Consider the following 14,486-nt stretch of genomic DNA (forward strand, 5'->3'; position numbering starts at 1 on the left):
TGCTGACAAAAACACTATTTACTCATCCTTTAGAAAGTATTGTTTGTGAGAATTCAAAATGGCATTTTGTGTAATATGTTCCTTTACATTTGTGTTCCTGTCATCAGTATTTTCCACATGTATGACTCAAGTTCATGTTTATTTGTTTGATTAATTAAAATCTTACAAAACAAATACATATAAGACTCTGAAACTGTAGAACGTGTTGTCTTAAGCTATTTTCTCCACATTCTCAAGGAACTAAACATAGAATACTGCTCAATGAAAGACAAATCAGCTTCATCACTATCTGTTCATAGTTGTGGGGCATCCTTTATCCATAACAGCATTTGTATATGAGGAGCACCTCAGGCCTGGGACTTTTTTTACCAAAAGAAATTGGTTACCTCTCCAAGAAGGGCAATGCTTTTATTGCAGCTAAATGACAGCATAGCTTGAAACCCGTGGTTAATATACCTGCAGACATGTGCTAGAAACAGAGTTCTCCTAATGTCTTCAGTTTCACATTTAAATTTACTTCTTGTAGGAATTCAAGTAAATCATCCCATGGATATTCAGCACGACTAAGTGTCAGAAACCAAGTAGGTATACCTAGGTTTCTTAACATGCATTTAAATTCACAATGATGGCAATACCAATATCTGTCTGTGCCTTGTTGGCCCGTCATCAAATTGATTAACTGAGATTCCAAAGTTTGATCTTTTTGTTCAACGTTTTCCAATAACTCTTTTCCAGGAACATGTAGAAGATGAACTCCTGTTTTTAATATATGGTTCACCGCATGTGAAGGTACAGACACATCAATCTCAGCCAGAAGATGAAATAGATATGGATTGCAATACCAAAATCTTGGCTCTTCAGAGTACAGTCTTGTTGATTGTTATTCTGATGCTGGAATATGTACAGCTCAGTCATCAAATCATCCACCTTCTCTATTGGGGAACAGCTCTGGAAAACAGTGAACCTAAACTTTTATCCCATATACTCACTTAAGTTCCGTTTACTTCTTTCATTTGAAATAATTCAATAGAGCTTCCTATGATTTCTTTCAAATGGAGAGGATGTATGGTATAATGTTCCTAAATCTCTTCACTTCTGGATTTATCTACTTTTTCAATTTGGCCAGTTGACATTATTTTATCATCTTCTAGGCATCTCACTTCTTTATCAACATTGACATTCTTATAATAAATAGTATTCTGTACCAGGTATAATGTCACATTTTGAAGTTTATTATTATCTGCAAACATTTGCCAATGTGTTTATCTCTGTGTTGGTACACCAATTACTAGAATATCGACTGGTTCATTTTCCTCTCTGTGGACACCAACCAACAGCATTATTATAATCTTATTTAAATACTCAACTCTTCCTCTTAGTCTTTTTCATATATCTGTTGTTGACAGATTACCTGTCTTAGGCTCCATAGGAGCTATGGCCTGGAATGGGTGTACAGCCTGGATAATATTAGACTCATAAATATTCAAATCTGACAGGAATAGGTACCAACTCTAACTTGTCATATACTGCTCTATCCGGCATTTAGCTATCCACTAATTTGTATTAATGGCACCTATATAGAAGTGGACAACTCAAAACGCTCCTCTACAAACAAATTGCTGCCTCTTATTATTGGTTTCTTTTTTACCTTTAAATATGAATCAACATTCCTAGTTTGACTTCTTTAGTGAGTACATCAACAACACATATGCACATAGGTGCTGATTACGATGGCTGAGGGACCATCACTAACAGGCTGTCGGTGGAGGTCCCTCAGCCATCGTAACAGGGATCTCCTTTTGCCATATTACAAATGTCTTCTGGAAAGGTGTCAGTCAAAAAAACAAACTGCCACAGTCCGACAGGCAGGCTTTATCCGACTACCTCTCAGATATCCCTGTAGTCCCAGAATGGTGGTGGTGCCTCTAGGGCACTGGGTTGTATGACATTACAATGCAGGCTTATACAACGCGTGCCATTACAACGCGAGTCGTTACTCGGACCTTGTTAGAAGGTCAAAGGTTTGACTAGGATGTTTTTTTAGTTTTGTTCTTAACTTAAAAATTGTTGGTGCTGCTTCAACATAGCACACATGTGTTTGGAGCCTGCTAGCATCTTGTAATACTCCTACCAGGGGTTTATTGGAGATGCTCTAAGAACATTGATTTATATAACCAAATTGTTGTTTTTTTAGTTGGTGTGAGCACCCCCTTCCAATTAGTAACTCAATATTTTAAAGAAATATTCACAATGTGATGATTTCCTACACTGGAACATTGAACAGATTTTTAATGAAATTGATGGGACACATGGCTATGCTTTAAGTTTTTAGTATTTGTGTAAAAAAAGACTAAAAACAAAAGAGCCCAAAACCAAGCTTGTTCAAAGAATGAATACCAAGTGCATATTATGAAGGATTCATTATAGTGGCAGAAATAGCATTGCTGTATCTGTTTACATTAAGATGATGGGACATGAGGCACAACTCACAACATTATACTTTGCAAACAGGGTGCTAAATAATTCTAAGCATCACTCGGCTGACATTAAAGAAGAATAGAATTTGCATGAGGTTTGGAGCACATTCAAATCAAACTGAATTCTGTTCATCGATCATTTGTAATTTAGATGACTTAATATAAAAATAGGTGTACGCACAGAAGGAGTCGAGTTTGAAACTTTGAATAATTGAAAATGGCATCATTTTCTGAGCTGAAGGAGCTCCATGAACAATACTTGGATGCACCTATGGCGCTGGAAACATTTACTGCAAAGGATTCTGCCTTCTTTGATGATGCGGTAATTCAGATTTTACCTTCTTTCAGCTCAATATTCACCTCAGGTATGTTTCTTATAACTCCTGTTATCCGAGCTGAAGATGTGGAGAAATTTTACTGTCGTACAAATATATGTTCTATGTTTATTCATAGAATTCTGAAAAATACTGTGAGTGCTTCTTTGCTTTTGGTGCATTAACTGTTTCACCAGTTCTAGTTATTTAAAGACAAAAATGAATAATAAATGTATTTCAAATTTGTGTTGCTAGTGAAATCAAAAGTAGGAATAGATAGTTGACAGAATGATAAAATGTAAAATCTTGTGCTCTCGTCAAAAGCACATTGATGATGAAAAGTACATTGTAATGTACATTTTTTATTTACAATCAATCCCTAACGTCATGTACAATGTGCATTGAAAAGCAAGATGAATGTCAATAATGGTTTTTATTTTCACTGATGCTGCACCAATAATGTACATTTCAAAACTGGAAAAGTGGAATAAAACACAGGAGGCTGTTTCTGCAACTCAGTATATAGAAGGCACTAGTGACTGAGATGGGAGAAATTATGTTACAGATCTGGTCCCAATAAAATCCTCTGATGGTAAAAGCATGCTGCTTCATGAATGGAATATACAAATATATTGCCCTAGTTCTTTTTATGAATCTTTTATATCTCACTGCTCCATGATAATACAGCTGCAGATATTCTACCATAGATAATGTAAACTAAAATCAACCTCACATTAGACGCAAAACGTAGCCCCTAAACCCATTAGCTTGTCCCAAATATGAATAGCTGGGAGGGAATCAAGGCCCGGAACTTTCTTTTGGAGCAGACTTTCTATGGCAGGTTCCACCTCCTTCCAAGGCACAAAGAATCGTCACATTCCAAACTTGCATAAAGTGCTCCAAAATGTGCCTCCCATACTGAGGGCACAATATTCAGGGAAATGGCCTGTCCTCCCCCTTTTACACCTGAGCTAACAATGGACCAAAATGACTTGGCGTCCTTAGAGAGTAGCGCAGATCTCAAGTCCTCCCACCTTGTTTCTTCCCACACCCTCTTGCCCCTAATAATTGCCTTTTTATAAAGGAGTCTAGATAGCCTAATTTCTACACTATCTTTGGATTTAATTGCCGTGAGGAGATCCCTTTTTGCTTTCTTACAAGTGTCGTCAAACCAAGGGTGCGCCTTAGTTCCACGCCGTTTGTTTCCACTTATTGTGCAAAACACAACCCCTAGTGCCACAGTCAAATGCCTATGAATTTCAACGGCTTGCACGTTAAGAGCCAGATCACCCATCTCGATAATCCGAGGAACGACGATCTGGTATATTTTGCGTGTAATTTGAAAGACAAACTAGTGCATATGAGGGTGAAGCCATCTACTGACCTAAAAACTAGTACACTGCCTAAAGGCCACCATCCATGCGGAAACTGTTCCGTATGTCCAATAACGGCAAAAACTTCGACCATAACACTGAAATCCGGAAGAACATGGACAGTGAGGCAGTTCAGCAATTGTAATACCACAAATGTGGTTTGGAATATATCGGACTAACAACACGCAAAATAAAACTAAGAATACAAGAACATCTTAGTACTATTAGAGCAGGAAGACTTACAACCAAGTTAGTCCAACACTGCCACAGGAATAACCATACCTTCACCTGGGTGATATTGGAAAAAGTAATTGGAGAGGCACAAACAGGGGAGAGACTGCTTACGACAAAAGAAGCCAGATGGATCTATAAGGAAGGAAGTGAGCAAAGTGGACTGAACGAGCTCCTTGAATGGAACAAACTGCGTTAGATCTGTTCTGCGATGTTCCTTTTTATCTGTGAGGGTGTCTCACAATAGAAGTTTAATAAATCCAAACTGTAGTTGAAATATGCATAAGACCATGAAAACAGTAGTAATGTTCATTAAATGTAACTGGACTCCTAATACATTATCTGTGTAAATATACAACTCTACACTGACTTCTAGTACATGTATGGTGTTGTAGTATACATCATCCATCATATAACATCATACAACTCCTTTCTAAAAACATTTTTTTAAATTCACCGGTGAAACTTTACAATATAACTTTAAGATATAATCCTAACCCGATACTATTCACTTCAGTTACTATATCTATGATATTCCAATACACGTTGAGAGAAAAAAGATTTAGATTGTCTAGACATCGCGTAATCTTGCGAGAGAAGGACGCTACGGTAGAGTCATAATTCTATCTAACGAAGCATTGCCCAACGCAAGATGGCCGCCAAACAACGCGAGAGTAGGACATTTCTCCTACGATCTCGCGATAAGACGACGCTGTAGTATAGCCTTATTAGCACACTATGAGGTGGACCCCAATACAACATGGCCACTAAATAGCGCGAGAATAGCGCATCCAATCCGATTGGTTCATCACAGAGTGCAAGAACGTAAATACAGAATAATCGGAGTCAGAAAGTGCTCGAGGGATGATAGAAAGCCGACTGCGCTCCTATTACCGGTAAAATAGAATAAGGGGGCTATTCTGGCTGGGTCTAAACACGATATCTATCTGTATCAAGAAAGAGGGTAAGTGAGGATTGCTCACAGTTGTGTGATGTTGTCTTTGCAGCTAAGGATAACGGAAGGAGTGGCTAGGTTACTCACAAATGGAGATAACCAAAAAACCTTGTGTATAAGACCTCTCGGCTGGTATGAGAAACTTTGGCCGATAGAGGGTAAATATGACATTTTTTGCGTGGCTTTCACAGTGGCTTATTTAAACATACATGTAGTGCATTTAAGTTAAACTCGTGTTTATGTGCTTTTATTCCCATGACAGTACTTTGAAACCTTGGTGTCCAATGCAGTGGCATAAAAGGTTTTTGCCCTGAAGAAATTGCCTGAATATTACCATGGCAATGAAACATGTTGGCAAGGAGAACATGGCTCTATAGGAAGTAGCCATTTTCACTTTTTTAATATACGCAAACAGCATAGAAGAACAAGAATAAAGTTAGCTGTTCGTGCTGTATGCGTGGTTTTGTGTATATATGTTTTATGTTGTGTGACATCACTGTTTTTTGTATGTTTTTCCACTGCACTTATTACTGGTAACACAGTTGGTTTTCATTTGGACACTTTTCTTTAAGCCCGATAGCACCGATGATGATAACAGGGCCGTCCCCAGGGGTCCCATTAGTGGTGCGCCCGTGAGGTGTTATCGCGCTACCACATATTTTTTTCATCACATTTTGGTGTGGTTTCGCTTCTGTCTGGATAGGGAGCGGGCTTTTTTTTAAGATGGGCTACTGACTGGTGTATTCCCTACCCCTTACTGATGAGAAGTGGGAGGTGTGTCTGTGGAGAGACAAAATTGCGATAAGCAACACACCAGCTCTTTCAAAATTGAATGCCCTAAACTGACCTAGGTCATTAGTGTATTGTTTATTTGTACCCGTCTGGAAAGGTGTATACCAGCTTTTAGTTTCACCTGTATCCATGTGTCCATGTGAACAAGTATCAGCATGCTTAGTAGAGCATGGGCAATATTCCAGTGGGCCAGCTTCCCCCACAGTCTTGCCCTATCTGCATGGTCAAAGGATGTGCTATAGTCGATGAAGCTAAGGTATAATAGCAGATTGGAGGCCTTTGCCATGTCTGTGGGTAGGGAAATGGTCAAGATGTTTCTTGTCTTGCCTGAAGTTTTACAGAAACCTGTCTGGTGGAGTGGAATTATTTCGCTCTCCTCTGCCCAAGATGTGAGATATGCTAGCACTCTTCCTGCAAACAATTTTACCTCATTGTCATTCAGGGCATCTAAGCAGTACCAAACAGTTGTCACTTGTATGGATTGCTGGGATTGTTGAGCCTTTCCATGAAGCTGGGATTATACCAAGGGATCTGACTACAAGAAAAAGAGGGTCCAACTTTCCTGCACAGTCTTCCACCCTTTAAGAGTGTGAGGGGAATGCCATTATTCCCTGGGGCCACTTCTTTTCTTAATTTTGCAATGTGCCCCCATATCAGGAGTATGGTTGAGGCCCTGGATTTGTCGTAATGTGTGTAAACTGATTCCGGCAGTGGTGTGACATTTTTTGTCTCTTTTGTGAGGCTCCTGTGATGGGGTACTCTGGTATTTCCCTGGCTGACTGACCTATCACAACTTGCCTGGTTTGGTGGTTCAAGTGGTCCCTTAGAAAGTTTACCCAGTGCTCCTCCAAAATGTGAGATGCAATTCCCCTGTGGTGTGGGTACATTATCACCTGTGGAACAGTAATTATAAATCCTATTAAAAGGTAAGTTATCATTACAATTTCAAAAATACCATTTTTAGAAAGATGGCATTTTTCTGCTTAGCCCAGTGTGCCTGCAACCTTTATCCAATACACGTCTGGGGTTTGGATATGATTTGATGGGCCATCCAAATCCTGATGGGCCCTCATTAGCAGGGTGGGAGGAAAGAACTGCTCACAGCCTTAGAATTAAACCTGAATAATATAATCTGCTTAACCCACTGTATTGAGTCTGGAGCCAGGGGGATAAGGGACTTCTTCTGAGTACTTCAAAGCCCCTCTTTGAAGTATCCCTCACATCACAGGCACCAGTGTGAATAAGGACTGGACTTTTTACCCGAAAAACTCAGTACACTTCTGGATCTGTGGATACTCTGCCAGGTAGAAGGACTGATGTGCTGCTGAAGGAATGCCACTCTGCTGTGCTGACCTGTTGCCTGATGTCCTCCTTGTGATGGTGAGAAGGATTGGTCCCACATCATTTGCATCCAGAAACAAAGTGGCTCCTAGAGCTTGCTGGCTTGCCTCCTGGCTCAGGAACATCAAAGTCTTTTGGTGAGTATTCCCTGCTAAGTGGTGCCAACCCAGTCCTGAACCCTTGGAAGTGGGTCTGAAGTGCTGCTCCAGCAGAATTAATGCATCACTGTCAACTCTGCAGATCATAACTAGTGTATCTCTTCAACAGCAGAAGTATCACCACCATTGAGAAGATTAATGGTGATGTATCACTGACTACTCTGCACAGATACTCCATTTCGGATGCATCTTCAACTTTGCGTGGCTCAAAGCTGTTGGATCACCTTCATCCTGTGGGTCGATGACAACACATCGCCCCTTTGCTTCTCGCATCTTGGCTACATTGATGACACAGTTAAGGTACTTTACAGAAGGACAAGCCTAGGCCTAATATCGGGCCCAAACTCCATAGTGGTTGGCCTGAACCTTTGGATGTCCCTGGCCAAGCATGACCAGATAGCCCCAGTTGGCGCGTTATGCTTATAAGTACTACATTTCAGGTTATGGTTTGAAAATTCATAACTCAAATTTTACGTATTATATTCTGTAGTTGTGGTCTTGTTTTGTTAATTAAATTAAGCTCTAGTTTTCTAACCAGGTGTGGTATCTTTTTGAATGGTGTTTTCCCTGTTTCACTGTTAGAAGTGTTGCCCCTTAAGTTAAGCCTCGTTGCTCTGTGCCAAACTACCAAGGGGTTACCAGAGGTTAATTTAATTTATTTCATTCAAAATATGTAATCATTAATCCATTTCTGTACCTTTTTCTTACCAGGTGGTGTGAAAGGGGAGCTGCTGATCAATCTCTCTAGTGGTCCTTACATCCAATGGGTTTTTCCAGCCTGTGACTATTTTTCAGACATTGTTCTTGGTGGCTCCACTGATCAGGTTATTGCAGTGATGCAGAAGTGGTGGAAAAATGAACCTGGAGCTGTGGACTGGAGTCATGTAGCAAAGGCGGTTTGTGATTTTCAGAGCAACAGGTATGTATTCTGCACCTGATGATGTATTGCAAATGCCTACCTTTGTTTACCTTGCCAGCATGAGTTGTGCCGAGAGCAGCAGGTTTCCTAGCATAAAAGCAATCAATCAATCAATAAGAGTACTTGTAAAGCGCGCTACTTACCCGAGAGGGTCCCAAGGCACGGAGGGGAGGGGGGAGGGGTGCTGCTACTGCTCGAAGAGCCAGGTCTGGAGGCGTCTTCTGAAGGCAATGGCAAAGTTTCCAGAGGTGAGCAGCTGCTTCATGGCAATTATTTTGTTGTTTATACTAGAGATTTGTGGGGTGTTTGTCAATTTTTTTTCCATCTTTGAACCCGTATGTGAGCAAACATGAAAACACTGCCTCTGACCATTTCTCGATGCACAAAATAATTATCTTTTCATAAGAATGGTGGTTTGCCATGTACTAAATACACTTTATGATTTGGTAGAGACTTTTTGTATTGCAAAAGAGTTTACTAACTCATTCTGAATCGCAAATTATAATTAGCATTTATATGTATCACTGGCTTGTGACTGCAATTGTGGTAATGCCATTTTTAAACATTACTCAATCCTGGAAGGAGGTGATAAAACATTGAGACGAGGAATGTTGTTACTTTGGACAGTTTCCCTTTTAGGAATTGTGTTGGGGTGTCTGCTCCTGTAAATGATTTTCTCAAATAGGATTTTGTTTGTAGCAGTAGAGCAGATTCCTGTTAGGAACATGGACTGCTTTGAAAAATAAAATACATTTTGGAATTCAAATACATGGACTGTGGTATGCTGTTCCCTGTAAACCTTTATCCTAATTTTTAGAGTCAGTAATTGGGAGTAACAAAAAGTGCCCTACCTATTTATAATACATTAGGCCAGCTTTGTTGACACCTGATGTAACTTCACATTTTGCAATGCAGTTTTATGATACATACAGTGTATTACATATATTTTAAAAGAACTTGGCACACAACACCCAACCACTATTTTTGGCTGATCTGTTTTTATACCATGCCTTTAGTTTATTAGGACATAAACAACATGAAAGGTCAACATTTTGGCATTTAAAATAGTAAGAGAACATTAAAAAATAGAACAACTTAGGACATGTTTTGCTTATTTTATCATTGTACAGTAGCAGCCATATCAAAATAAAGGCTAAGATGGGTAAGGGGGCCTCAGGGGGTTTTAGATTTTCTTCTAAACTAGGCAGTCGCCGTACACATGATATGTTAAATGTTTACCAACATAGATGTGCTTCAGTGGCACTCTACGGTTCGGGTGTCTAGGGGCACTGCCAACATGGGGATTTGCAAGTTGCCGAAAATGACTTTTTAAAGAGGCTTCTTTGTCTCCCAACGTCGGCTTCAAATGAGTTGGTTCATAAAGAGGTGGGGTTGGAATATTTGACTGATTTAACAGGATTGAGGCCCCTAAGGGCTTGGAGGTTCATCTGGGCCAAGGATGAAACAGGCTTCACTAGGAGAATAATTAACGACTGCATCCGCCTGGATAAATTTAGCCTGATCCCATGGCTTAAATATGTTTTGACTTCATATAGAGACGTGTTTGATCTGGACGTTTTTGAGGACCCAGTAAGTGCCATTAACATCTCAAAACAGGAGCTCAAACATGTCTATCTGGGGGTTAAAGCAAAACTGCGTAGAGAAGCCAGTAGCCAGTTTACATCACATTTATTTTACAACTCTAACAACCTGGCAGGCTATGGCTTTTCAAAGTACCTAAAAGTGGTCACCAAGCAATGTCACCAGTAGGTCCTCACTAGATTTGATTTGGCATTGTTCATAATCTGGTGGCCTTCCCCCTGATGAAAAAACACACGTCATCCCCCTGTCCATGGGACGGAACCTCCAAACAGAGTACTGTGCACTTTTAGCTAATCTGCCCCTTGTACTTGCATCTCCGTATTGCTTATCTTAAACCCCTTCTTAAGAAATATTCTGTGTCCACTGTTAAAACTGCTATGAGATTTGTATTTGCACTTGATGTTCCAGATGTCTGTTTTTACACTGCGACTTTTATCCTAAAATCAGTGTCCGCTCGGAAAAGTATGGAATTCATAACCTAACTGTGAATATACCCTTTCCTGTATATATTGCTGCTATGCTGATTGTTATTCTTCCCCTTGTGTAATCGTACTGAATCTTGCATTTTTTCTGAATGTTTTAATATTTTTTTACCGGACATGTATGTAATATTTTGTGTGCTTTTATGATTGTTTACTGAATGATCGAATAAAGCTTTTGAACCGAACCCGGTGATTGAGTAGGCAGGGATTTCCTCACGTACTGAACTACAGCAGATCTTCAGGAGAGCAGCACTTTCGTTGACTCTAGGCTCGACCTAAAAAGCATACTATCATTTTAGAAACTCACATTTCTTCTACAAGCAATAAGCTGGACAAAAGAATACAAGGAGGACCTCAGTTTCTTCAGTTGTTTCATAATAGGGTTAGAATTTTGTTATAATCCTTTCATAGCTCTATTTTCGAGTGAATTAAGCCAGCAACAGTATTCTATTCTACATATTAAATATAGAAATTTGGCTTACTTGGGCTTCATATTGCTTTAATATATCATGTGACATAGTATCAAGTTATGTATTTTTTCGATTGTACTACCATATTGAAAAAGAAGAGAACAATACCAAACAAGTCTGTGGCAGATAAGGGACAGTAAAAAATAAATAATGTTACCATCCACATGGGAAAAGACTCCCAAGGCAAGGAAGGGCATTACCTTTTTCTTCTTTAATTCACACAGTAGGGTTTGTTTATTAAATGAAGAAGAGAACTCTTTGGTGCCAGAGCCCAGCACCAAATATCAAAATACATTGACAGAAACTGCTGTGACTTTGGCTCCTGACAAATCTTTATATGTCAGCACCTGCTTTGTAGGCATTAATGAATCTGGAGGGCGGTTCCTCCACCAGGGCGAAGGAGTAGCTCCCTGGCAGGAAAATTGGCTGTCCATTGGAATCTAAGTCAGAGCAAAGTTTTAATCACTTCCCTGAAGATGGCAAAATGACTTTCTGCACTGAGGTTCAATAGAGAGAATTCCATTTTTTCATTAGAAATAGAACAAGATCTGCCTCTAAAATTATCTGTTTCATGCTCAAGGCAAGTAAGCAAAAACTGGTTGGCTGAGCACAAGTACCTTTTAAGAGTATAGGGTACCGACTTGGATGTCAGGAACTGCATTGATGTGAAATGTGGCAGACACATGTACGGACTTTAAAATATACTCTGAAGCAGACAGGCAGCCAATAAAGAAATCAAATTGACGATGAAAATATATTGTTTATTAAAATGCCTGAAACAAATTGATGACAGAGATTAGCCAAGTTAACGTCACTTGCATAATTCAGCCTAAACTGAAATGAAAGATTTACCAAGGGTTATGCCGGCTTCTATCAATGTACGGGAGATGTTGCCTAAGGTCCTGAGTTGAATACATCATAATTGCTGCCCCGTGCTTCTTGTAAGTTGTTGAGAGATTTGCATAAAGGTACATGCCCAGGTTTTGTGTAACCCTTACATGGGAGGACAAGGGGTATACAGACTCAGGCCAGCAATAAGGAGTGAGTAAAATCCCCCCTATGAGAAAAAGAGTGGGTTTCCACCAGGGTTGGAGAACGAGACAGAGTGCTTCCTGCTCTAAGTAGACACATCCTTTAGGTCAATACAGGTGGAATATGAATGTGGGGCCATATTTTAAATGTGTTCACATAGCACAATGCAGCTAACCACCATTCTGCTCTGCATCACGGGGCAGGAATGTACTAAATGTAATATTATATGGGACAGTCCTGTCCTTTCTAGCACTGGCACATTTTTGGCTGTCTAATGCCACTGCAGGCACTCTTCCATCATGTGAAAGAGTGCCTGCGTTGTAGGCAGGATTTTTTTTTGTGCCAGAAGGGATACCTTCGGAGGATCTCTGATGAGGTTTGTAGCGATCTTTCTTTATGAAGAATGCCAGCGAGGGGGCTGTAAGAAGCTTGAGGGGAAGGTGGTTCCAGGTCTTGGCAGCGATATAGGAGAGACAGGGGCCACTGTTGTGGCTGGGATGCGTGTGTGCAAGTGAAGTGGAATGCAGGTGTCTAGTTGGTTGGTGGGCGTTCAGTCGATAGTTGAGATAGGCAGGTCCAAGGTTGTGGAAGGCTTTGTAGGCATGCATGAAGAACTTGAACTGGCATCATTTCTGGATGGGGAGCTAGTGGAGATGTCGCAGGTGGGGATCAATGTGGGTTCTTTTGGGGATGTCGAGGATGATTCTTCTGAGGAGGTGGTTGGAGATGCCGGTGTAGAGGGTGTTGCCATAGTCGAGGTGGCTGGTGAAGACGGCCTGAGTGACAGTCTATCTGGTGTTGTTTGGAATCCATCTGTGGTGCATGCAGAGTGCGTGGAAGCAGGAGGTGGTGACTGCATTCACTTTGTTATTTCATGGTCAGTTGGCTACGAGGCTGATGCTGAGGTTGTGTGCATGGTTGGTCCATGTTGTTGTGGGTCCGAATTCTGCAGGCCACAAGTTGTGGTCCCAGGTGGAGATGGTTTTTCCTAATATCTGTCCTAATATCAGTTTTGTCTGAGTTGAGCTAAAGGCAGCTGTCTCTCATCTATTTGGCTATGTTGGTCATGGCGTTGCAGAATTTTGTTGTGGCGTTGGAAGAGTCCTCAGTGAGTGAGAGTATCAGATGTGAAGTCCAGGTGATCTAGTGATGTCTGTGAGAGGGGTCATGTACAGGTTGAACAGGGTGGGGCTGAGGAATGATACTTGTTGTACAACGTATATGATGACTTTGGGTACAGAGGTGAAGGGCGGCAGTAAGCTATTCTGTGTGCATTCTGCAAGGAAGGAGGTAACCTACTTGAGGGCATCTTGCTGCATGCCTATGTTGTGGAGTCTGTTGATGAGGGTGTTGTGGGAGACTGTGTCAAATGCCCCAAAGAGATCAAAGAGGATCAGGGCCATAGTGTCCCCACGGTCGAGGAGTGTTCTGATATTATCTTTGAGCCAATCAGACTGGTCTCAGTGCGGTGTTTGGCCCAGAAAATTGATTGAGAGGCGTTCAGTAGATGGTTTTGTTTCAGGAATTTGTTGAGCTGCTTGTTGATGTTTTTTACTAGAACTATGGCTGGGTAGGTGAATTTTTTGCACTTTTTTGGGGTCAGCGAGACTTTCTTTAGGAGGGGTTTGACTTTTGCATGTTTCACCTGTCCGGGAAGTTTGCTGTAGAGATGGAGGTGTTTATGATGGTGATGAGTTGCCTGCTGAATGGGTTTGTTGCAAGGTTGTAGAAGTGGTGGGACAGGGGTTGGTGCGATCCCCAGAGTCGATGGAAGACATGATGGCTGAGATGGTCAAGGTGGTGAGTGGTGATGGTTTGGCTGGAGTTTGCTGGCTATTTAAGGTTGTCGGAATCAAGGGTGTTGAGTTGTATGTTGAAGTTGTTATAGATGTTGGTGATCTTTTTTTTTTTTTTGTCCTCATATTGCGATTATATGTGTAAGGAGTTTGTCGGGAGCCCGTTCCTTTTAACTATTGCACCTTCACTGCCCCTTGTTAGCCGTCCTGAGGTGGGGAGTTTCCCTTTAGCGGATGTTATTAGTTCGGGGTCTCCTGTGTCCTTTATCATAATCAATAATTCCGTTTTTTGTGGGGTGAGCTAGCCATCCTGGCTACTCGACGGGACTCTTTCCAGTCTGAATTATTGTCACCGCTTTAATCATTGGACTTTGTTTCCCGGGGCCGTATTAGTGCAGTTAGGTGTCTGATTCATAGTCATTTTCCCAGATTTCCCAAAATGTAAACTTTTTACTGGGTTTCCCTTTTCTATCGCTTCTGTTTATTTTTATTATAGAGTTTAGCCATTCCCCATGTAAAGGAGGTGTTGGCTTGACCCAGTTTA

The 14,486-nt window shown here is 40.8% G+C and overlaps 1 protein-coding gene across 1 annotated transcript in view; it reads left to right on the forward strand.

Moving 5' to 3' along the window:
* Positions 1–2,668: 2,668 nt before the first annotated feature.
* LOC147718260 (nicotinamide N-methyltransferase-like) overlaps positions 2,669–14,486 on the forward strand; it is a 66,435-nt gene continuing 54,617 nt past the window's right edge. Inside the window, exons 1-2 of the mRNA XM_086966665.1 lie at positions 2,669–2,842; positions 8,353–8,560. Coding sequence (XP_086822791.1) covers positions 2,695–2,842; positions 8,353–8,560 — 356 coding nt within the window. The 5' untranslated portion in view covers positions 2,669–2,694. The remainder of the gene's footprint in view (positions 2,843–8,352; positions 8,561–14,486) is intronic.

The sequence above is a fragment of the Lissotriton vulgaris genome, chromosome 4_1 (assembly GCF_964263255.1).
Source record: "Lissotriton vulgaris chromosome 4_1, aLisVul1.2, whole genome shotgun sequence".
Lineage (NCBI taxonomy): Eukaryota > Metazoa > Chordata > Amphibia > Caudata > Salamandridae > Lissotriton > Lissotriton vulgaris.